This window comes from Lampetra fluviatilis, chromosome 21 (genome assembly GCF_964198595.1).
Source record: "Lampetra fluviatilis chromosome 21, kcLamFluv1.1, whole genome shotgun sequence".
NCBI lineage: Eukaryota > Metazoa > Chordata > Hyperoartia > Petromyzontiformes > Petromyzontidae > Lampetra > Lampetra fluviatilis.
The window spans coordinates 12,155,215-12,178,826 of record NC_136295.1 but is presented as its reverse complement, the minus strand read 5'-3'; the positions used below and the strand labels follow the sequence as shown (position 1 = coordinate 12,178,826).

The 23,612-nt window shown below is 47.7% G+C and overlaps 1 protein-coding gene across 4 annotated transcripts in view; it reads left to right on the top strand.

Annotated features, from left to right (window-relative positions):
* Positions 1-23,612, top strand: part of LOC144938249 (signal transducer and activator of transcription 5B-like) — a 50,561-nt gene that overhangs the window by 11,339 nt on the left and 15,610 nt on the right. For 2 of the 4 annotated variants that reach the window (XM_078866097.1, XM_078866098.1), the window contains exons 2-6: positions 15,636-15,777; positions 16,550-16,706; positions 19,188-19,277; positions 21,265-21,436; positions 23,150-23,298. In XM_078866097.1, coding sequence (XP_078722223.1) covers positions 15,650-15,777; positions 16,550-16,706; positions 19,188-19,277; positions 21,265-21,436; positions 23,150-23,298 — 696 coding nt within the window. In that variant the 5' untranslated portion in view covers positions 15,636-15,649. Of the gene's footprint in view, positions 1-15,632; positions 15,778-16,549; positions 16,707-19,187; positions 19,278-21,264; positions 21,437-23,149; positions 23,299-23,612 lie in introns of all 4 variants that reach the window. The other 2 variants (XM_078866099.1, XM_078866096.1) reach the window with 2 other exon arrangements.

The window sequence follows — 23,612 nt, the reverse complement described above, 5'->3', positions numbered from 1 at the left end:
AAAGCACTTTCGACCACCGCCTCTCAGCCGGTGTGTATATCCGTCTTTTCTCTCGCTGTAATTAGTCATAAGCTGCTAAGAATGGTATTTTTATAAAAATTTCATAATTTTTGGCGCGGTGTCACAAGCGAGCAATCGCGTGTTTGCCGCTCGTTGCAGCGATTCAAGCACCAGTGGCTGCCCCGGTTAATGCTGCGTGTGCTTTAACAACTCTTGGCTTTTCCCTCCTGCCATACCAAAGGAGAAGAAGAAGTTGAACTTTAAATACACGCTGTCTGTGTGCCACGTCATGGTCCAAATTTTATCAATTACTCACAAATTACTGATTTGGGAGAAAACTACAACGACATCGACCCCCCCCCTATTGGCAGACTATTGCCCATTTGCAGGCTGGTGCTGTTCCACACGGCGATAGCTGTCGCTGGGGGTCCCCTTGGATAGACTGTAGCTGGGCATTGCGATGGTTGGGATGAGACGTGATGTAAGGTGCTTTGAGTTGTGAAAGCAGAAACCAAATGAATTGTGGTGGGTTTTTTTGGGCATGATATCATCAACTCACTCCACTTGAAAATCCAGTTTAATCCCAACGCAGTGTGTAAGTGGTATGGGTCTAAATGTTAGTCTACCGGTCTCTGTGTTTGGCATTGAGTCTCTGTGGGTCATCATTAACTGGATTGAGACCATCAACTAACTATACATGAGTACCTCGTTTAATTACAGATCATTCTATGTAAGTCGATGGGTCCTCAATTTGAGTTTGTGGGTCTCTAGTCGAGTTCTCAGTGACCGGCTGAGACCATAAACTAACTACATTGGAGAAACCGGTTTCATCACAGTTGGCTGAAATCTAGATTCGAACTTAGGTTCTCTGGGGTGCCGCACTGACGTCTGAGCCACACGATCGTCTGCTGGAAGAATCTTAAGGGTGCGCCGTAGTGGCAAGACGTTAACTACCTCGCCTTGTATGCAGGAGGTCGTGGGTTCAATCCTGACCCTGACGCCTGTATATTTGGAGTGTGCATGTCTCTCTCCCCGTGGTCGCGTGGATTTTTGTCCGGGTCGTCTGGTTTTTCCCTCCACATTCAGAAACATACGTTTAGATTATTTCGCTGCTGTTTATTTCCAGATAGGCCACTTCGTTGAGCTATCATTTGTGGCCAGGTCGTGTCTGAAAACGAGCTATATAGCTCAGTGGGCCTTATCCCTTAAAATAAAATAGTTTAGTTTTTTGTTTAACACCTGAAGTGAAGATCTCTCACAAAAGCTGACAGGATGTGGTGTCACGAGGAGGAGGGAACAGGGATGAGTGCTCGCTGGCTGAGGGGTGATTTGAACTGCTCGGTGGCGCGAGGGAAAGCACGCAAACACGCTTCCGCAAGCCCAGCTATTTTTGTCCATTTAGCGTGTGGGTGCGTGCACTTGAAAAACATGGTGGCGTTGGGGGGTTTAAAAAAAATCATAAAATGTATTGACAATGAAATAAGGGTAAATGTTAAACTGCTGCACTACCGCGTGGGGAGAGGTAATATCGTGGGGAGCGCATTGCGCTACGGACATGGCGACCGAGTTCGATTCCCGCTCACGGCTAACACCAGTGACGATTATCTGAACCGGTCATGGGCCTCCCCTCAGTCAACTCAGCCTCAAAAGAGTACCTAATGCAATGTCTAACATCGCCACTAGGGAGACAAAGGTTGCCGGGCATTCGTAGGTGCTCGCTAACAGCACTTGCCCCGGCAGTCTGTTAAGGCTACACGGGGGATCTTTGTCTTTATGTTGAACCGCCGCCGGGCTCGTAGGTCTGGAGCTCCTTTGATAGGAATAATGTAGCCTCCACCCCGCAGCCCCAGAGTGGACAAATAGACTCAAATAAACTTCATCGCATTCACTATTTCCACGCCTCTAAATGTATACATTTTATATAAAATGTGACGTTTTGGGGAATGGCCCTCCTCTGAAATGTCACCAATTTTTTTTTTAAATCCAAGTCGGCGGCATTGACGATTACGTTGAGTTCTCGTTCTATTTGTGTGTCACTGCCAGCGAGCTTTTGACAAGCAATGTGTTCATATACAGACGCATTGAATGAGTGAGCCGGATCGAGATAATGCGTCGACAAGACAATGGGGTGTGGTGGGGGATTTCTCTTCCTCTTATCTTGTCACGGCGGAAAGCGTCGTCGGTCCGTATGTCCCAACCGAAGTGAATATTTAAACAGCGGTTGCTTGTTGTAACTATGGGCGAGTTCAGAGCAATCGTGCAAGTAGTGCAGCAGGTTTAAAGATTTTGAGAAAGTTGTAATCGCTCAAAATCCCCCCCCCCCCCCCAGAAATGATATCCAGGAGCCCACAATAATCACGTCGCAACATGCCAACGATACTTGACTTTAAACAATAACCACGGGTGTCACAACAGCACTCCTCGCACAGCAGGAATCTATGATTCACGCACGTTTACAACAAGATATTCTACACAAAGATAGTGGTATTTTCAAAGTGGAGTGATTTTCGTTTTCTACAGCCTCCCAAGATCCCTTCCCGCTTTAGCCTTCACAGGCTGTCGGGGCAAAGTGATGTTCGCGAGTAGCTGTGAAGGCCGCCACGGTACACAAAGGGGAGGGTGGCCAGCACCACACCAGACCGCCTTTGTCTCCTCAGTGCTGATGTTTACAAAGGTACTCATTTGAGGCTGAGTCGACTTTGGGGAGGCTCAGGACCAGTTCAGATTATTGTCACTGGTATTAGCCGTGAGCGGGAATGGAACTCGCGTCGACAGGTTCGTAGCGCTAACCCGTTACACGACCGCTCCCCTGGCTCTCCACACACGAGCACACACACGGTGGGATCTTGTTGCTCCGTCCACGCACAGTCTCTCAGCCCCTGAGATCCGCTCGGCGTGGCCTGATTACGCCTCCTCGAGTCGACTCGACCCACACGGACCCCCTCGTCATTGTGCGTGTCCTGTCTGCAGACTCCTGAAGGGCTGAAATGTAACAGAAGATGTTTTCGTCGCGTATCTTGCATGTGGTTATTATTCACGCACTGAGACCTGAAATGAGAGTGTAATCCTGTAAGACGACGTCCCGTCTCACTCAAGTAACTATAACTATTATTATTTTTACAGATAAAGCCCACTGAGCTATATATTTCGTTTTCAGAAGCGACCCGGCCGCAAATAACAGCTCAACAAAGTGGCTTATTACGTGGAAATTTATCGCAGCCAAATACTCTAAATGCGTGTTGATTTAAAATGTCGAGGGAAACCCGCAGGAACCTGGAGAAAAATCCACGTGCAAAATATCCAGGCATCAGGGTCGGAATTGAACCCATGACCTCCTGCATACCAGGCGAGGGAGTTAACATCTCGCCACCACAGCGCCACTCATCCAGCCTTTGATTGACAAGTTTCAGTTTTCAGCTTCCATCACCCATGCATAATGTGGGCTCTGATTTATTTTGTAAAAAAAAGACTCCACACTTTCCCTCCCTCTCTGAGCCTGACTTGGGCAGCCCCCCCCCCACCACCCTTGTTTGCATTTACATCTGCCCCTGTTGACTCTTTAGATTAGCTTTTTACTCCATTGCAAATCCCTCACTTTGGGGTTATCTCAGTTCAAAGCTCTCGTCAACGGGAGCCATCAAATTCAATCACAATTTCTGTCCAGCAAGAAGAGAGATGGCTTTTTATAATTTGACATCACATTTTACATACATTTCCTCGCACGGCAATCACATGTCGCCAGTTTTGGGCTATCTCAAAATACACTTTGAATTCCGCAGCGCGTTTGTCGTAAACACACCAGATGAGTGTGTGCGTGCACGCGCTGTGTATGTGTGCGTGCACGCGCTGTGTGTGCGTGCACGCCCTGTGTGTGTGTCTGTTACGTTTGTGGTCGCTGCAAAGCGTGGGCTTCCTCTGGTGGCTTTGCACGTGGGAGTTGAGAGGCCACCATGTAAGGGGGTCCGGTCCCACTACCCTCCCCACGGAGCCCTGCTCTAGGACCATTATGTACACGCATCTTCGCTGGTCAAGCCTTATCCCTCCTGCGTAGAGAAACACGTTGACGCGACGGCTCTCTCGCTGTACCGGCGGCAAGAGTTCGTGCCGGAGCTAACGAGCGAACAAATAAACACTTAAATAAACTGCGTTGTGTCTGCCAGGAACATAATAGCCGCATGGGTAAGTTGCCATACATCCTGGTGCCAAGAAGTATCAGAATATTTATACTGGAGGAATCCGATGAGCTATGAAGCTTTTTTCACAGATGTCAAGGAAGTAAGAGGTGGAGGTGCAGCACTACTGTTACCTGTTCACTCAACTAAAACGAAGCAATTTTTTATTTTACCAGGTAAGGCCCACTGAGCTATGTAGCTATTTTTCAGAAGCGACCTGATCACAAATTATAGCTCAACGAAGTGGGCTTATCACGTGGACATTTAGCGCAGCCAAATAGTTTACACTCGTGATGATTCTAAATGTGGATGGAAAGACCGGAGGACCTGGAGAAAAATCCACACGACCACGGGGCGGGGGAGAGACACGCAAACTCCAAATATACAGGCGTCAGGGTCGGGATTGAACACACGACATCCTGTATGCCAGGCAAGGTATAATCCACCGCAGGCGACCTGCCAATCGTCCAAATGTGCTGGCTGGTAATAGTGCGGTTTTAAGAAACTTGCACCATTATTTCAACTTTTGAACCGGCGACCGATAGATTGCAATTCCAATATGCTCACCATTACACCACGACAGGAACCCCCCCCCCCCCCATACTGCTCGAAAGTAATTTCTCATTTAATTAGATTTATGCAATCACACTTTGTGCGATGGGGCAGTTGGCATCATGGTTTCGGTTTAACATTGCATTTTTACCATTCATCTTGACGGTTCATTTGCTTTCAGGCTTCTGGGGCCAAATTTGTAAGAATGACTCCTACACAGCGTTGAGATATCAGCACTGGCTGGTTGATAGTTCTCTTTCTAGTGGTCTTGTGTGTTCACGGTGACAGCCTTGCGTTGTTTCCCTCTCATAAATTTGGCCAAAGATTCACGTGCGGAGTTGTTTCCATTTCCGCGTTGTCGGGGTTCCTTTGCCAACAAATAGGATTGCATTTCTAGAGATGGCCCCAAATTATGGTGTGGTCACAAAGCCACGTGGACACACTGCCTACTGTTTTAGTTGTAAACCCGTTAATGTTTGGCTCTGTCTGTCCGTGGGGGTTGCTACGCAGTTAATCATTGGCCCCGTTTACACAGCAGATAACCCATCACAAACAATTTCACTGAGCCTACTTAAACATTAATTCTAGATTTGAAGCTTATGAATCCTACTTAAACATAACTGCGATTGGTTTTTTTTACACTGCATGACAACAATGGTTTCATTATTAACTGCTCCTCACTCGTTGGGGCTCTTGGACTCAAAGCCCGCGTGACAGCAAATTTGCAAGTAAAAATCGATTACTTTTAATCAGAAATTAAAGCAGACGGTGCATTATATACATCTTCACCTCCACTCTACTTGAGTCAGCGATTTCAAAAGTTGAAACAGCCTAATTTTACACTTGTTTAGCATTAAATTTCGATTTAAAGCTTTCGTGACTGCAAGGATTCATCTTCTTGGTTCTTTCGGTAAAGTCACGTAGAATTGTCCGCGTGTTAGATTCCACGCCGCCTCTCGTCGCCCTGCGTGTGGACATGGCGTCGGTGCGAATGCGATTCCACACACGTGGAGCGCCACGCGAACTTTGAAGCGGAGTGAGGTGTGGCAGCGCCTGCCTCGACTGCACGTAATGACATCCATTTTTCTCCGCAAACCCCGAGGGGTTTCCTCCTGACACAATCGCCTCCCACCCCCAAGCGGTCTCCCTCTCTCTCGACAGCAGCTCTCAATCAGCTGCAGCCAGGAAGCGCCGTGACTGTCATCTTCGTCTCGCTCCCCTCCTCCAGGTGCTCTCGCACAGAGAGAACCTGGCGGGCAGGGTCAACCGGAGATTGAATGTGTACTGGACATCAGTAAAAAAGAGCTTTATAGCTCATCGGATTCCTCCAGTGTAAATCAATATTCTCATAAAGCTCTTTTTCACGGATGTCCAGTCAGGGCGGGTCAGAATGTTACAACAACAACAAATGATACAAAAACAGGATAGCAGTGCAAATTATAGTCAAGGTAAAAAATCACTATATATGCAAATAAAACTAAACTATGTTTTTTTAAAAATCTTTTATATAACCCATGGTCACATGGAACACTTTACAAGCCACTTTGCACAGTTTTTATTGGATCATCTCCCCACAGAAGGCGGTACAATTGACTTAACACTTCATGCTTTTCATCCTCCGCAATCCACCTCCTGTCAACAAAATTACATTTCGTCTGTTATCAAGTCGAACCGTGACACCACATTACCATAGGATCGCGATGAAGGTAAGAGCTTCTCTGGAACGCTTTTTACTGGTAGGAACCTCCTGGTTCCACCAGCCCACAGGGTATTATTGTGTCCGTCCATCGTGCAGGGAGGGGCTGGGTGGGGAGGGGCTGGGGTGGGGAGGGGCTGGTCACCTCGTGGTGCCCTTATAAAACTCAACGTTTAATCTACTCACGCCAGCTTGTGCCCACCCTCACAGTCGGGCATATTTGCGAAATACACCACGCCGCCGTTGACCCTGGCCATTGACCGAGCAACCCAACGTTCCTACCAGCTCCCTCCGCAGGAAGTGGTTAGCGCAGGCCCTTCCCGTCAGCAGTGGTATGAGTAAGCATTTGCAGGGCTGAACCATCCAAACTGTCTTAGTGGAAGACAGATTGGATGTTACATAGTGTCTAAATGTAATCGCATCTCAAGATGTTGTGCAGACACAAGGAAGACGTGTTTATATTTTATAGAGATAATAACTCTGTCAAGTTTTTAAGTCCCGCGCGAGAGTTGACTCAGCCCTATACCTAAGCCGGGGGGGGGGGCAGTAAAGTGAATATCACTTTGTAGGGCAAGGCCAGCAGTGGCTGTTGTATGGAGAGACTCATCCTCACAATCGAAACTTGGAATTTCCCGAGCTGGCTCTGGGGCTTTTTGTCGAGGAGGTCGCAGCCTGCGCAATTGAGCAGCAGGAAACCGCTCCGTTTTGTTATCGTTGCCGTTAGATATTTCCTTTGCTCCAAATCTCAGCGGTGGCCATCAGGGGCAGCGCGCAGCGGAGAAGCAGGGGGAGAGACGCATGCGTCCCACGTAGCCATCAGGAGACAAACGTAATGAACCCCGAGCGTGCGGCATTGCGCGGCAACATTAATAAAATATTATTGATGTACGAAATCAACCCCAGCCCCGCCGCTCGGGCAGAGCGCGGCGATTCACTTTCCACAATCCATTAAGTACCTGTCAAAATATGTACATTGGCCACCGAGCAAGGGGGCATTTTACCGTGCGTGAGTGACTGCCCCGAGCCTTTGTGTGATTCATTGCCCTGTACGATGCGATCCGTCGCCTGATGGAAGCGTTGCCACGTTGTTTACATCGAGTACTCGAAATGGTTTTCCCACCACCAGATGATTGAATGGCAGCCGTCGCTTTCACGTTGAGCCACTTTTATGGCAGGTGGGACCGCAAGTCGCTGTTTTTGACGCTGTCTAGCACGGGGCGAAAGGCCTTCATGCATGAGCTCCGCCCGTCTGTAACAAGGGGGCACGATAACCTTCTGAAAGATGATCCAGTGTGAACGAACCCGTAACATAAGGTTAGATCACTGTTATTGAAAACCGGCTGAATTGATTAAAGTGTTTCTCAAAACTTTAGAGACTAAACACCAGAATGAAAAAGGCAATAAATATGCAAACACATTTTGCCCTGACAGCTTCCCATCGCTTTCCAAACTGCTCAGTAAGACAACGCATGTTGGAAAGCGTTGCATGAGCAAATCCGTACGCTTGATATGATATTTCCTTACGTGTTTACCCACGTGATGATTCACACTCTTCAATTACCATGTTTAACCATGATTAATTATACTGCGTATATTTTGCTGACTTTTAAGGCAGTCTAAACAAAACAAAAGACAGCTTTCGGGCCTTCCCTGGCACTTTGCTGGTGCTGGGACTCTCGGCTGAGCATCCGTGTCCCCTACTGTGCACGTCTGGGTCACTGTTGTGTCCGTACGGCGGTCGTGTTTAGTTTTTCTCTTTTTTATAAGCTTTCATTTAACTCAATCTGTCTATTGTCGTTGTTGTATCCTCAAATCTTGTAACTCAATTTTAACCCACTTCCCAATGTGGTATCGACTGCAAACTTGGTATACTTATGTCATACTGATGACAATACTATATTCTATCATTAAAAATATTTAATTTTTAAAATAATGTTTTATATGTTATGCTTCGGCTTCGGTCTAACTGTCCACGCTCAACTGACGTTGGCTGTAATTGGCCACGGTCCCTTACGTTATGACAAGCTTCGGGCCCACTTCCTGGAGTCGTGGAGTTCTTCCACTACTCGTACATTTCATAAGAACGTATTTTTAAATATTACTTATTTTCACCTCTCTCGCTTCCCCTATTCGTGCCCCGATGTGCTTTGTTCTCTTCCGGTGTGTTTTGCGAGTCGCGTCGCGATGCCGTGGCGTTTTTTTGCTTAAGAGACACACAAGTCCATATCTTCCCACCTGGCAGCGATTTCATTGTTACGATGATTCGGGGTTGCGATTTGTACTTGGGAACGTTTGTTGCCTTGTTTTTTTCCCCCATCTCGTTTCTTTAATTTCCTGTTTTTGTTGTCTCGTGTGCTAAAGTTGTATCGCCTCTGTTAGCCTAAATGTAACATTGGTATATAGCGTCTCATTTAAACTCTTATTGTTTGTCTCTTAACTGTGATTCTTAAATATGTCATTGTTAGTGTTAATCTTAGGTTTGAAACACTTAGTCTGTGCTGTCCTGTGGACTGGGATAAAAGTCGTGGGCTAAGTTGTGCCCAATCCTGGCCAGCTGACTCAGAAATTTAGATAACTAACTGACTTATATGTTGTACAAATTACAAGTGATTAATTCTCACGAGCATGATTCGAAGCACTTGTTGAGTGCGTACGAATGTAGTTTTAATCGGTGAATTGATGCAGTCCCAGTGGTTTTCACCAAAAAATCTTCGAGGAACATTTTTCTGTGGAAGTTCCGTCTTTCACAATCATCCCCCGAAATCGAACAGCTTTCGACAGTGCGATCGTAGAACTATTTTCTCTTACATATTTAAAATGTCACACACATAAACCTAAAATCCGCTTCAACAGCACCCGCATTTTTTAGCACCACCTTTGTTTATTACATTTTCATTTTTATCGCCTTCGTTTGGATGGGTTTTAACCTTCACCAAAACATTTGTCCTGCCTTCTTTTTTTTAGCAATAGCAAATATATAAAAAGCCTAAAAAAATGTTAAGTAAATATTTGACGAAGAATTTGAAACGTCCGATTGTGGCTTTGTACAGTTTCAGCCGATTGTTCAGATGCCGTTCAATGCAGTGGATTCGTCATTTTATTCGTATTATTCGTAATATTATTCTTTCCCGTTAATTTGTGTTGTTATCTGTATCGATTTTGATTTCTGTGTACAAGCTGTGAGCCCACGCTGGCGCTCAAATTACACCCCTGTACCAAAAGAAAAAGGCACGGCAATAATAATCTGAACGGTAAACGAAACCTAATAATACTGGATTTCCTAGGAGCGTTTACATTATCGCCCGAAGGATTTTGTGACCCAACCTTTGGAACCCTGGAGAGTCGATAGATATTTTAAAATTGAGATTGAGTTTTTTGTTAAGCGCACAATTTTCTCTTTCGACAAGGCCACTTTGACAATGCACCACCAGTACCACCACCACCATCACCACCACCACCATCACCACCACCGTTTGCATCACCGCCACCAGCACCGCAAGCACCGCCCCCGCCATCATCATCACCGACAGCATCGCCACTATCAGCAGCAGTACCACCAGCGCCATCGCTAGCACCTCCAGCACCAATACTGCCAGCTGCACCACCACCACCACTGTCTGTACCAGCACCACCAGCAACCATCCCACCAGCAGCATCACATCCTCCACCACTAGCACCAAAAGCACCAATGCTCTATCATAGTAAGCTCCATTCATCCATTATTTTTGAACTTTATGCATTGTTGTTTGAATTTTCTTTAGCACGTGGTAACTATATTGTTTTGCCTGGCACAGGCCTCCCTTCAAAAAGAGACTTTCAGCCATAGTGAGCTGCCCTGTGCATGTATGCACATTCTACTGCTGGATGAGCATCTCTCCACACTGTATGGCTCGTGGGGGGCTTTTTGACCGTACATCACCACACTGGTCAGTGCGGCTTGGTGAGGGGTGGTCATCATTTCTCGTATCGCTCGCGACGGATGTAATCCAAGGCTGCGAATCAAAAACTCAGGTCACTGGGTTCACGGAGCGGTGCAATAACCACTTTGCCACTAGGCCACCTCAAAATGGGTGTGCAGTTGCTATATTTAGGTTAATGAGTGGAAAAGACCATTCAGATAGAGAAGCGGTAGTGTAACGTGGTTGGCATAGGCCCTGGTGCAAGAAATGGAAAGGGGGGGGGATCCCTTGTTGAATTCCTTCCTCTCATCATAGCCCGGAAACTGGGACCCGCCCTGGGCCTTGGTCCCCAGTGCAGGTGCACCACCGGCACACCCAGTGACTACGCCACTGCAGATGAGACGGGGAAAAAAACGAGCCGAAAAAATAACCGCCACTCGAAAGAAATCGCGACCTCGAATTATGAAAATGTAATCGAATCGTTAGAGAGCCGCTGCATCGTTAAGAACCCCAAATTCAAGTTGGTGCTTGCCCTCCCCCACCACCGCCATCACAATGCGGGGAGCTTAAGAGGACGTCCAAAAACGGCAGTGACATGCACGCTTTAGCGTCGTTGGGTTGTGTCGCCGCCGAGTGTGTGGTAGCCAGCAGTAAATAAATAATGGTGCGGACCGGACAGGAAAAGCACTGCTGCCACACACCACCGAGAAGTGTAGCTCGGTTCCCCGGAACATAGGAAATGACCCCACGCGCTCACACACCAGCGTGCGCTTTTTTTGCTTCTGCTTCGTGTAGCCATCACTGAATCCCGAGTAACACGCGCCAATTAAATTAGAGGTGGCTGGGTGGCTCGCAGGTCAGAGCCCTGAGCTGTCGTCGCTGAGATCCCGGGTTTCGAATCCAGATCGGGACCGGCTTACAGTTTCAAGTTTGTTTTATTTAGCCATCTGAGAGCTCACGAGGCAGCATATTTCCACTTGCAAGAGAAGCCTGGGTCACCAGAAGTACAAAAGCCATGACTTAAAATACAATTACAACGATGAGGCGTTAAAAAATAAATCGAAAACATACATCATACATTAATATTGAATTAAATGCATTTCATGTGATGGAAGTTAGCTTTCACAGTTGTGGTAAGTTGACGGCCTCAAACGTGTCACCAATGACTACACACCCAAAAACAAACACATTACCATTTGGTTCTGCACTTTGGCTAAATTCCAGCTCCGAGTATTAAACGTCGGTTTGACTGTCATGCGACGGACATCATCATATGTAAAATGTGAATAAAGGACGCCTACAACTTCGAGTAGCTTTATGCTGGGGGGCAAAGGGCCCTAGCCGCTGGCGCTAGACCGGGTGGCTGGTTGGGCCTGGGGCCGGTGTGGTTTGTGCCTCCAATGAAAGGGAGACGGAAAAAGGCAGGCGTTTTGGGGAAGGCGGTGGAGGGCGACTCGCGTCATCTCACGAAGCTGAGGATTCATTTTTTTTATTGTAGGACCCCTGTTTAAGGACCCCAGGCCAAACAGGAAGAAGAAGAATAAGAAATTGCCACTTGACATTGACTTGGCACGGAGCCACGGGGAAGTGAAACAAGAGCACGTTTGCGTGTCTTTGCAGCAAAAGTAAATCGCTGTAAAGAGATGTCTGCTCACGCGAAGTGCCCTTTACCACAATATTAATTACAGACACAGGAGAGAGCGGGCATTCCTCGTACCACTGCGTACAAAGGTGTTTCCGTCTGGTACCCGGCTGGGTTGTCTGGTGTTCATTTACCGTCATAGTTTTGCCGTATGTTTTTTTTTACGTTATCTTGCCGGCGAGTCAATGGGTGGCGACTGCTCACTACGCCTGTCGTGTCTAACACACAACCAACATACATGCATTGGGCATGCGACGATCCACCACCACCACCTGGCGATGGTCGTGATTCATGGTCACGATTCTCTTTAAGAATAGAAGCTTTTTTTATCATCTCATTTTTACCATTCCGTTTGTACTTTGTCGTTTGTTCCATCTCTTTAGAAGTCACGCGAGCCAAAGTGTAATGTCCGGCACGTAGTTTGTGTGAATGGTAAATAATCGATTGTTACACGGACAATCCGATGTGCCGATGGATTTGACACATGAGTCAATATATTCCTTTCCTCACTCGGTCAAATCTACGGTAAAGGAATTAGAGCGTGGGACACGGAAACCTGATACCCACAAAGTTTCGCGGGAGTCTAGCAATGGGTTTTTATGGTTCGTACGCATTTTTCTTACACAGCAGGCCAGGGTGTGATACACGAAAGAGCCAGTGTCATCGCCACGTCTCGTATTTGATAATTTGATTTACCACGGGGGATGTGACACGGCCCAGCGGGGGAGCACCTTTCGCCGCTCGTTTCAGAGGTTCGCAGTTTCTAATCCAGCGGCCGCCCTAATCAATTCTGCCGGTGTCGCAACCGCAGTAACACTACGCGCCATCTGCTTCACGGTTAGGTAGGCCACTGAGTGCCGGCATCTATCGGGGTCCAAATTTGCCTTATTCGATAATTACCCCGCAAATCACTCAATTTGCATTGTACATTGCAGTCACTTTCCCCTGCTGGCCGACTAAAGCCTGTGGTCATTGTTGCGTATGGTGCCACGCTGGTCCCTCTTGAGTTCTCGCCTGATAGATGACTATAAACTCGAAACTTGTTTGATCTTATTATTACAATTCCGTTCCTGTGGAGTAGCCACATGTGACCTCCATTTCATCTCAAATCAACCACAATACGAATTGATTTCAGTACTCGGGCATTGAAAAAAACAAGCGGTCGCTTGTGGACGCGTTTTCTAAGCTGGAAAGGATCTGCACAAACCACACAATGCAACGTGGATTCATGTCACCAGGCCCAAATGCGACCGCATCTCACGACACTTTACAGAAACATGCATTGAGATTATGTCGATTATTTTGCTGCTATAAATTTCCACGTGATAAGCCACTTTGTTGAGCTTTCATTTTGTGGCCGGGTCGCTTCTGAAAAATAGACGCCAGTGGGCTTTACCTGGACATCTGTGAAAAATAACTCTATCGGATTCCTCCAGTCTAAATTAATATTCTGATTCTGAACCTGAACATGTTCATTGTATATACAGGGAGAAAGAGAGAGAGGCAGTAATTTCTAGACAGAAGAGAAGAAGGTCTTGAGCCTGATTCTTAAAAACTAAGGCAGGGAGTCGGCAGCACGGGTGGCTGGGGGAAGGGAGTTGCCGACTGTTTGCAGCATATAAGCATGAGCTACCTGACTCCTTGTGAACACTGAATGGGGGCCTCGACAAAAAGCCTCGGTTGTTGGAGCGGAGAGGGCACGAAAGGGAGTAGAGCAAGATGAGAAGGGAGATCTACGGGAGTGTGCATGGAGGGGAGTTTAGAGTAAGGTGAGAGGGAAGGGGTAGGAGAGTATGAGAAGGGGATAGGTGGGAGAGTGCATGAAGGGCAGTAGGAGTGAGATGAAAGGGGTGAGGTGGGAGAGTGCGTGAAGGGCAGTAGAAGTGAGATGAGAGGAGAGAGGTATGCAGGGGTGAGTCCGTGGAGGATGTGGAAGACAGTAAGTGTGATCCTGAAATCGAGCCAGGCTTGGATTGGGAGCTGGACGCGAGGGATTGGAGGATTGGGGTGATGTGGTCTCGTTTGCGGGTGCGGGTGACGAGTCTGGCAGCGGTATCCTGGATCATCTGGATTTTGGAGATGAGGGATTTGGGGAGGTAGTAGTGGAAAGAGCTGCAAGAGTAGCTTTACAATTTGCGTAACGTACAATAACAACTTGCGTAGCTGTGCGTGTGTGTGTGTAACGCAGCATGTGCACACAAAGTGCACCTAGCCTGGCACAACAGCCGTGGTGACGTCGCTTAGTGGCGAAAAGCAATTGTTGTTGATGGAGCATGTGTTTGTATATTTTAATTTCTTTATTAATCATGAACCAAATTGCATGCATGGGATTAATGTTAGCAGTATTTGTGTGTGTGAAAGGTGGTGGCACAGTGGTTATGATCCCAGCAATCTGGATTCATTTCCCGGCCATGGATAATACCATTGGCATGTGATATCTGAAACTGTTCGGGGCCTCCCTTAGGTCAACTTGACCTCAAATGAGTACCTGGTGCAGTCTTTAAACAACATCACAGGGGAGACTTGAGGCAGCTGCGCCTGGTTTTGACCACACTACCCCTTCATGTGCTGTTCAGGCCTTAGTAGGTGCTCGCTAAGAGCACTTGCTCCAACAGTCTCTGTGTGGCAAACACATGAATCGTTGTCTTTGATGTAGTGTATGCATGTGTGAACAAAGGCAGCTTGTGTATTTGTGATATAGCACTTGCATGTGTATTGTCTTTGTCTTGTTATGCATTCTATGTGCTGGTGTGAAATGTGGCTTGTGTATAATATGTAGCATGTGTGTGTGAGTGAGTGTTATGCATTGTACTGCGGGTGTGTGTGAAATGTAGCGTGTATGTAATGTAATATGTGAGAGTTCAAATCGTGGTTGGGGGCCGACTCAGCCCATAATTTCTCCAGCGTTAATAAAATACGTACAACTTTGTGGGGTAGTCAACAGTTGTTTTCCATAAAAAAGGTTTTTTTTGGGTTAGATCGCGGAAATATAAATGGGTCATTAACTCACCACCACCCGACACAGCCGATTAATGAGGTTTGTCATGGAAAGAAAACGTGGCGATTAATTACAACTGCAGCATACCAGTGTGTTGGAGAGTAAATCCAGAACATTTACAATTTGAGTATGATGTTTCGCTGTTAATTACAACCAGCTTCATCAGGCAATTTTTCCAGAATTGTGAAGAAATCCTCCTGTTTCCAGTCCCAAATATAGTAAGGAGATGTTATCACTGTGAGTCTATTAGGTGCGAAGATCAGAGGGGGGTTTTCCGATAGATAAACTTGCCGCAGGACTCAGGGCTGTAGATAGGCGATGGACACCAAAACCTCAATGCTCAATTGAGCAGGAAATCAATTTGACTTTTGAGTGCGTCGTGCGTCACGTGACGCAGCGTGCATGTGCAATGCAGTGTGGCGCATGCATTTGTGGATACGGTGCAGTGCAGGTGCGCACGATAGACACCCTGTGATACGTTCGACGATGTAACTCGTGGCTTTGCGCGCATGGCGATCTCTCGCTGTGCCCCAGGCATTCACATTGCTCGCGTCGGGAACTCTGTTTTACCGTGCCGCTGCTGCTACCACTGCTGCTGCCGCTACCGCTGCCGCTGCTGCTGCTGCCGCTGCTGCTGCCGCTGCTGCCGCTGCTGCTGCTCTGTTCCATGTAGCAGGGAGGCTGGCGACCATGGCACTGTGGAGCCAGGCCCAACAGCTGCAGGGAGACTATCTTCGGCAGATGCAGTCGCTCTACGGGCAGCACTTCCCTATCGAGGTCCGCCACTACGTGTGCCAGTGGGTGGAGCAGCAGAGATGGTGAGGGCACGACCCTGGCACGATCAACATCATCAACATCAGCATCATCGTCAGCTTCGTCAGCATAATCACCATCAGCAGCAGGATTTTATAATATTATCGGGCTTCAATGACGGATGTTCAAATAATACCCACATGGCAACGTGAATTAAATTCCTCGCCGTGGTTGACGTTAGTGGCGAGGCCTACATCCAGCAGCGGATTGACAAAGTGCCGTGCATTATTTTGCATTTTAACCCATTTCTATTCAGCGCACTGCGCTCGGAACTCCGTCTATTTTCCAACCCGCACTGACCAACATGGTGAAGTATGGTTAAACAACAAGTGTGGTTAAACAACCCCATGGTCAATTCAGCATAGGGAGGCCGGTATCGGTGGATTCACACAATACTTGCAGCCACTGAAGACGCTACCATTCACCATAATGTAACAAACAAAAAATGTTTTAATGGAATCACGACTGTTTCGGAAGATTTCCTCGGAATGCTGTAAAAGTGAATAATTTCACCCACAATGCACTGTGAGCTTAAGAATAGATTTCAATCAATTAATCGAATCGGCGTTACACCGATATACTATCCACTCACCCCAATGTTTAACAAAAATATATTGATTCTCAATTTGAATCACTAATCAGCCTCGCGACAATCCATCAAATCTCCATGTGAATGGGGGTGGGTGGGCGGGCTGATCGTTAAACCGATCATCCCCTGATTATGGGAATAGAGGTGGACAGCGAAACCTAACTCCCACCTGCCGCGCGCATGTGCAGGGATGAGGTGGAGGTGGACAACCCTCAAGAGGAGTTCCGCGCCAAGGTGCTGCTCGACAACCTGGTGCAGGAGCTGCACAGGAAGGCCGGCCAGCTCGTGGGTGACGACGTCTTCGTGCTCAAGCTGAAGCTTGATAGCTACGCCACGCAGCTGCAGGTGACACTGTTATTACTGTAGAACACACAGATACGCACGTGACGCTGTTATTACTGTAGAACACACAGATATGCACGTGACGCTGTTATTACTGTAGAACACAGCTGCACGTGACGCTGTTATTACTGTAGAACACACAGATACGCACGTGACGCTGTTATTACTGTAGAACACAGCTGCAGGTGACGCTGTTATTACTGTAGAACACAGCTGCAGGTGACGCTGTTATTACTGTAGAACACAGCTGCACGTGACGCTGTTATTACTGTAGAACACACAGATACGCACGTGGCGCTGTTATTACTGTAGAACACACAGATAGTACACGTGACACTGTTATTACTGTAGAACACAGATGCAGGTGTTGCTGTTATGACTGAAACACCGCTGCAGATGCTGGTGTTACTATATCAGCCATAAAAACCTGTAAAATGCACAACACGTTATATCCCATCACGTGTTCTTTAAGATATGCGTGTGGTGCCGTATTACAGTTGAGTAACAGTTTTGATTGTCAAGGTATGAAATGCGACCCTATCACCAAACACTTGTAGAACACAGGAGGTAGTGGTAGGGAAACCAGAGCCAAGATGTCACTGCAGACGTCCCCAGTCAAAGGTGGAGGACTCAGGGAATGTTTTAACCCTGGACTTTTAACGGAGGGACAGAGGCAGCAATGTAGACGATTAGTGGGATGGGTTTCTGGACAGTCGCAGGCAGCAGAAGAGACAGGGCAACCCCTCACTGTGAGTTTTGCACGCAGACGTGCCTGCAGCTGCATGTCGACCCACACCACCCAGTCGCAGTCACCGGTGAATATACCCGGACAGCTTGGCTGGGTCAGTGTAGTAGTGGAAACTTAATGGCAGAGAAGAAGGAGCGACCCCTTACAGATTGGATGATCGCTGTGAGTTTTGCCTTGTGGCTGCTGCTGCTGTAGCTTTACTACTGCACCACCCAGTCGCAGCCATCTGTGATTGTATCCCAACAGCGTGGCTTAGTCAATGAAACAGGGTCATGTTAACCGAGCTACACGTGACGAATTCTTGTTAACAACCGCTCCGTGCATGCCTTATATGCAGCCAGAGTTGACCTGACTCCCACACACACTTCCATGTAACTTACAGAGCTATCGGTTACATGGAAGTGTGTGGGAGTGCACAGATTCAGGTGATCGCTAGGCGTGCGTGGTGACGCACACCTGTGCGTTCCAGCGTTCCTAAACCTCGCCGGTTTTTTGAGATGCCCACGAGATGACGGCAGAGCGTGTCGATTGAAACCATCTGTGCGGAGTTTGGAGTGTTACCCCCTCTCGTATGGGCGCCACAGTGGCAGGATGTTAACTACCTCGCCTGGTATACAGGAGGTCGTGGGTTCGATCCTGACCCTGACGCTTGTGTGTTTGGAGTTTCCGTGTCTCTTTTCCCGTGGTCGTGTGGATTTTTGTCCGGGTACTTCAGTTTTTCCCTCCACATTTAGAATCAATATGCATATATGGCTGATGTAAATTTCCAGGTGATAAGCCCCTTTTTTGAGCAATCATTTGTGGCCAGGTCGCTTCTGAAAAAGAGCTACTATCGAGCTCAGTGGGCCTAACATGGTAAAATACAAAAATACAAATTATCGTTTAAATAGTATGGGTGGCGAGTTTTCTCCGGGTTCTCCGGTTTCCTCCCAAGTGCAGCCACGTACTCGTGAGTGGAATTGGCTGAACGTCCCACTGCGGAAACCCTCCTGAAAAAGAGTCTTTGGACTAAAGTGAGGCTTTCCTGGATAAACAACGAACATTATTATTAGAACCGCCTCCCTCGGTGCTCTAAATTGTTACGTGCCATTCTGGTGTTGTGTGGGTATTAAGGTGATAAATAAGCACGCAATGTTCTATTTGACCATCAACAATTGCCGTAAAATTGCAATTCATTTATCAGCTAAATGGCCACAATCCGCCAAGGCGACCTGTAATAACTGTTCAATGTTACGTTCTGCTTTTAACTGGCCCCACACTATACATGCAGATCTCTTGCCTATATCACCAGGCAATCAAGGAGCTATTTTCATAACCGGGAGCAATCTTCTGATGGAGATTCAGAGAAGTTGAAACCTGTCCACAGCTTGCCTCCTTAGCAAAACCAGCGGTGGGCAATGATGGCTCTCCGGTACTGACAATTTCGTCAAATAATGAAACCGGTATGCAGCCATCTTATTGTTCTGCTGCTGTCTGGAATAATATGGGCCACAGTTTTGACTCTTTTGAGTTGGTGTTTAAAACAAGGCTGTGTGCATTATACACACGGTATGTTGATGTCATGTGACCTGCAGCTCATGATCAGAGGACCGATCCCATTGACAGATTCGTGCTTTCTGCTGCTTTAGGAGTCACCTGTGTGTTTCGATTACCGTACTCTGGTACGTATGCGTATGTTTGTTTATTTCCGCTGTGTAATCCGTGTCGCTCTGCCGCATCCTTGTCGCCCACCTCAGACTCACTATGAGCACACGCCCATGGAGCTCGTGAAGACGGTGAAGCAGATCCTGTTCCATGAGCAGCGCCTGGTGCGCGAGTCGGCCAACGTGAGTGAGCGCGGCGCCACCACCACCATCACAACTGTCATCATCACCACCCTTGGCACAATTAACACCATCTCAACCATCATCATTCTTCTCACCATCACCACTGCTGACACAACTACCATAACCACCACTGTCACAATTACCATCACGTATGTATGTACGTTGGAACTTCTTTCGCAATCGGTCTCAAAGACAATTTTTTAGGAGCGTCCAACATTGCAATGTTTGGCCATTTTCAATTTGAAGGCATCTTTGCATGCGAGACAAAAATAGAATTAAAAAAATAGAAACGCAACACACGCGAGAGGATCGTATGCAAGGGTCCACGCAGAGAGGTTCACAAACCCACTTGCTATACTGCCATCTCGTGGACACCTCATGGCGACACAGCAGGTTTGGGAGCTTCACACATCTCTCCGTGACTCACCAACCCCTGCCTCAAAAGCAAGTAGCTGTACACAATACTTGTCCGTAGGGGTTGGTGTGGGCGGGTTTGTGCAGCGCAGATACCACTTGCCCACTGATGTTAGCCGTGGCCGGGAATCGAACCGGCGTCGACGGATTTGTAAACCCACTGCGCCGTGCTACCACCATGGCACTGCGTCACGTTTGTGTTTTTTTATATAACAGTGCAATTAATCGACATAATTAGACCGTTTGAGATTGCGCATTAATTGCCTCCGCGGATTTGCGGTAATCGAGCCCGCTCCTCCGTGTCAGGGCGCTCCGCACTCGGCGTTACGCGCTCGCAAACAGGCTCCGCTTTGTGGCCTTGGGAATTTGATTTCATTCGTGAAACATCTGCAAAGCCTCACGTTACGGGTTTCTTTTTTTTTAAACGATTTCCGTGCCGATAATCATCCGCTCGTTGGAGCTGATAACATGCTCTTGCGAGCCCAGCTGCTGCCAGAGGTGTGACTTGCGCATTTGGCGCCCAGTACAGTGCCCTCCCCCATCACCGTCCCATGCCCGACTTGCTTCTGCGGGGCTAAGTTGTGGGCAGAGGACAGCGCAGCGAAACTCCATTGGTTGGAACTTTCTCCAACAACATCTGTGCTCCCCTGCCTTCACCGACACGTACTGACCAGTGTGGTCAAGTTTGATCAAACAACCCTCCCGTAACCGACGCTGCTTGGAGAGGCCTTCAAAGAACAGCGGATTAGAGGACAGATATTAATTTCATTATCTTAATTCTGTTTACCTTCAAACAAACTTTAATAGATATACAGCGAGTTTTTTCGCTTAGTCATTGCAATGTGCATGTTATTGTAATATCATAACACGTTAGGCTTGGTGACGGAAGACGTACTCGCCTCTTTAACTGTTTATATAAACCATTCAGGCACCTTCTTGGTTCTTTCGGTAAAGTCACGTAGAAGGGAAGTAATAAAATAATAAAAATAAAACATAATAAAACAATTCTCACGACGTTTCGGCCACAACGCAAGCAGCCGTCCTCAGGTGTAGACCAGGTCTGTCGAGGCGACGCTGTTGTGGCCGAAACGTCGTGAGAATTGTTTTATTATGTTTTATTTTTATTATTTTATTACTTCCCTTCTACGTGACTTTACCGAAAGAACCAAGAAGATGAATCCCTGCAGTCACGAAAGCTTTAAATCGAAATCATTCAGGCACCGTACTTGTTTCAGAGAGTCAACGGTGGTTTCCTTTTGCTTCCCTTTGAGGATATGAATGATCGTGAGTATAATTATAATGTCGCTTTTCACCTGAGCCATAGTATGTCAACCAATTATCAGGACTATAATGCTTATTTTAAGATTTTTCTCTATCTTCAATGAAGAGATGTTTACCTTTTGCATTGTGAAAATAAGAGCACTGTATTTATGTTATTTAGAGGTCACGCTTCACCACACCACCTTCTCGTGCGCCGTGCCGGCCCTGTTGGCTGCTTGCTAACAGCACTTGGTCCAACAGCGTGTTAAAGGCTTCACGGGTGGGGGGCGATCTCTGTGTTTGTGATGTTCAGCCGGGGACGCCGCTGAGCCCCGTGGACAGCATGTCCCAGAAGCAGGCGCAGATCACGGCCACCTTCGAGGAGCTCCGCGCCATGACCAACGAGACGGACACCGACCTGCGCATGCTGCAGCAGAGCCAGGAGTACTTCATCATCCACTACCAGGAGAGCCTGCGCATTCAAGGTATGTGCGTGGATAGTCGAGTCTATCTGTGCGGGCCTTTTTAAGTGTTACCTCTCTGGCATGCATGAGTTTTGTTCCGGGTAAATCCTGTTTCTTCCCACATGTCAGTTCACCCGTGGATATTTTACGAAAGAATCCCGATGCTTGACCGTCCGGACAAAGTCACCCCAGGCTTGTTTGGGATTGCCATTCAGATGATAGTAATTCTGAACAATGTTTTGTCGATTCACTGTTGGACAAGTTGTTTGATCATACTTCACCGTGTTGGGGTTGGAGAGCGACAGGAAAGTTGAGATATCACTCGCAGCTAATGTTGGCCGTGGCCGGGAATTGAACTCAGATCATCGGGCTCGTAGTGAATGCACCAATGACTGTGCCACCACTCCAATGCGCGCCACCTCTCCGTCCCATGACTTTGTTGACGAACATATAAACAGACAAAGGTCCCGTCAGATAATCTACTTTGACTGACGGGGCAAGTGCTGTTAGTGACCACTTATGATATACACGCACACTCACAATTACTACTATAATGAGCCAAGAATATCTGTTTGTGTGTAATGCGCGTGACGTCACTCCACATGCCGCAACCCCGCCCCCCCCCGTCATTAATATTCATGAGCAGGTGGATTTTTACACTCAGGCAGAAGAAGGTCGAGCGGAAAGACATTTTTTTTCGCATATTCGCTTTAAGTTTGACGTTTCTTTATTGAAAGTGAGTAAGATAAATAATTCTACGCGGCAACAAAGTGGATTTGGTGTCTTTATTTCTTAAAGTAAGTATGCTTCTACATTATGGTAAAATAGACATTTCTCGGTGATTTTCAAGATATTGTATCGAATTCAAATTTATTTCAACCCCAGCGACCGAAAGCAGAAGAGAATAAAGTATCAGAGCAGTGAATTTGAACAATTTGAAGGTCAGTTATATACAGTGCTACAGTGACGTGAAGTGAGGTGTTTTATGACGTAGTTTCGTGCAAGATTCACTGCCATTAATACAGTGCTACAGCAAAATGCAGTGAAGTGTTTGATGACGAACTTTTGTGTAAGATTCACTGCCGTTAAATTTACACAAGATACAATTATACTCTGGACAAATTTTTCGTAAATATTACTGCTTCCGTTCTAGGACGGGCAAACAAGCTAGTAACAATAATAATACAACACCCGCCATTCGCCACTAAGCGATGGTTACGTCACCACGGCGCCCGCGCCAGGCCAGGTGCACAGGGACACTTGAGCACCAGCGGCAGAGGTCGCAACCGGGTACCCGATACCCGTACCCTACCCGATACCCGGCTACCCGTACCCAGCCGGGTACGGGTACGGGTACCCGTTTGCGACCCTGGTGCGGCCTGGTACGGGTACGGGTAGACCGTGAGTCACTGGTGAGTAACTGTTTGTCACTCATTTCCCAACGTCTTGTCTCTTCTCACAATTCAAGTTCCTAGAATCAACCCACCCGCGCCTGCAACATGGCTTCATCCCAGAGGTCGCAATCAGGTACCCGATACCCGTACCCTACCCGTACCCGGCCGGGTACGGGTACCCGTTTGCGACCCTGGTGCGGCCGGATATGGGTACGGGTAAGGAATCAAAACCCGTTTGCGACCTCTGACCAGCGGTGTCAGTCCGTTTTCCTTGGACCACGGAGGTAAGCTGTGGGCAGAGGGCTAACCCCGGCTGCGTGTGCGTGTGTGTGGTGCGGAGCAGGGCAGCTGCACCAACTGTCCCAGCCGGCGCGCCCACCCCAGGACCAGAGCTCGGTGCAGAGCATGCAGCAGAGCCTGCAGCAGCGCCGCGTCAACATGGACAGCATCCTGCAGCAAGAAGCTCAGCAGCTGCAGAAGTTGCGCCTGGTGGGAGTGCCACTGGGTCACACGCACGCACGTTTGTTGTTTACGACATTGTGCTTTAAGGCAGGCTTGAGCATTGGTGGCAGGTGTAAAATGTCCCCCAGGTACTGACATAGCCGTGGGTCTCGTTAATCTGCCCTCGCTGACACTTGTGGGGTGAACGGCAAGGTGACCTCTCCCCGCGTGGCGGAAAAGCAACCCACCGTCGGCAAATGAGCTGGGTCCACGGCAGAGGTTTTGGCTGCCGCCGTGGGGACTGAGTGTTGGTGATTTTGGACGGTTTATTAATTGCGTCGTTGATAAAAAGCACGTGAGGA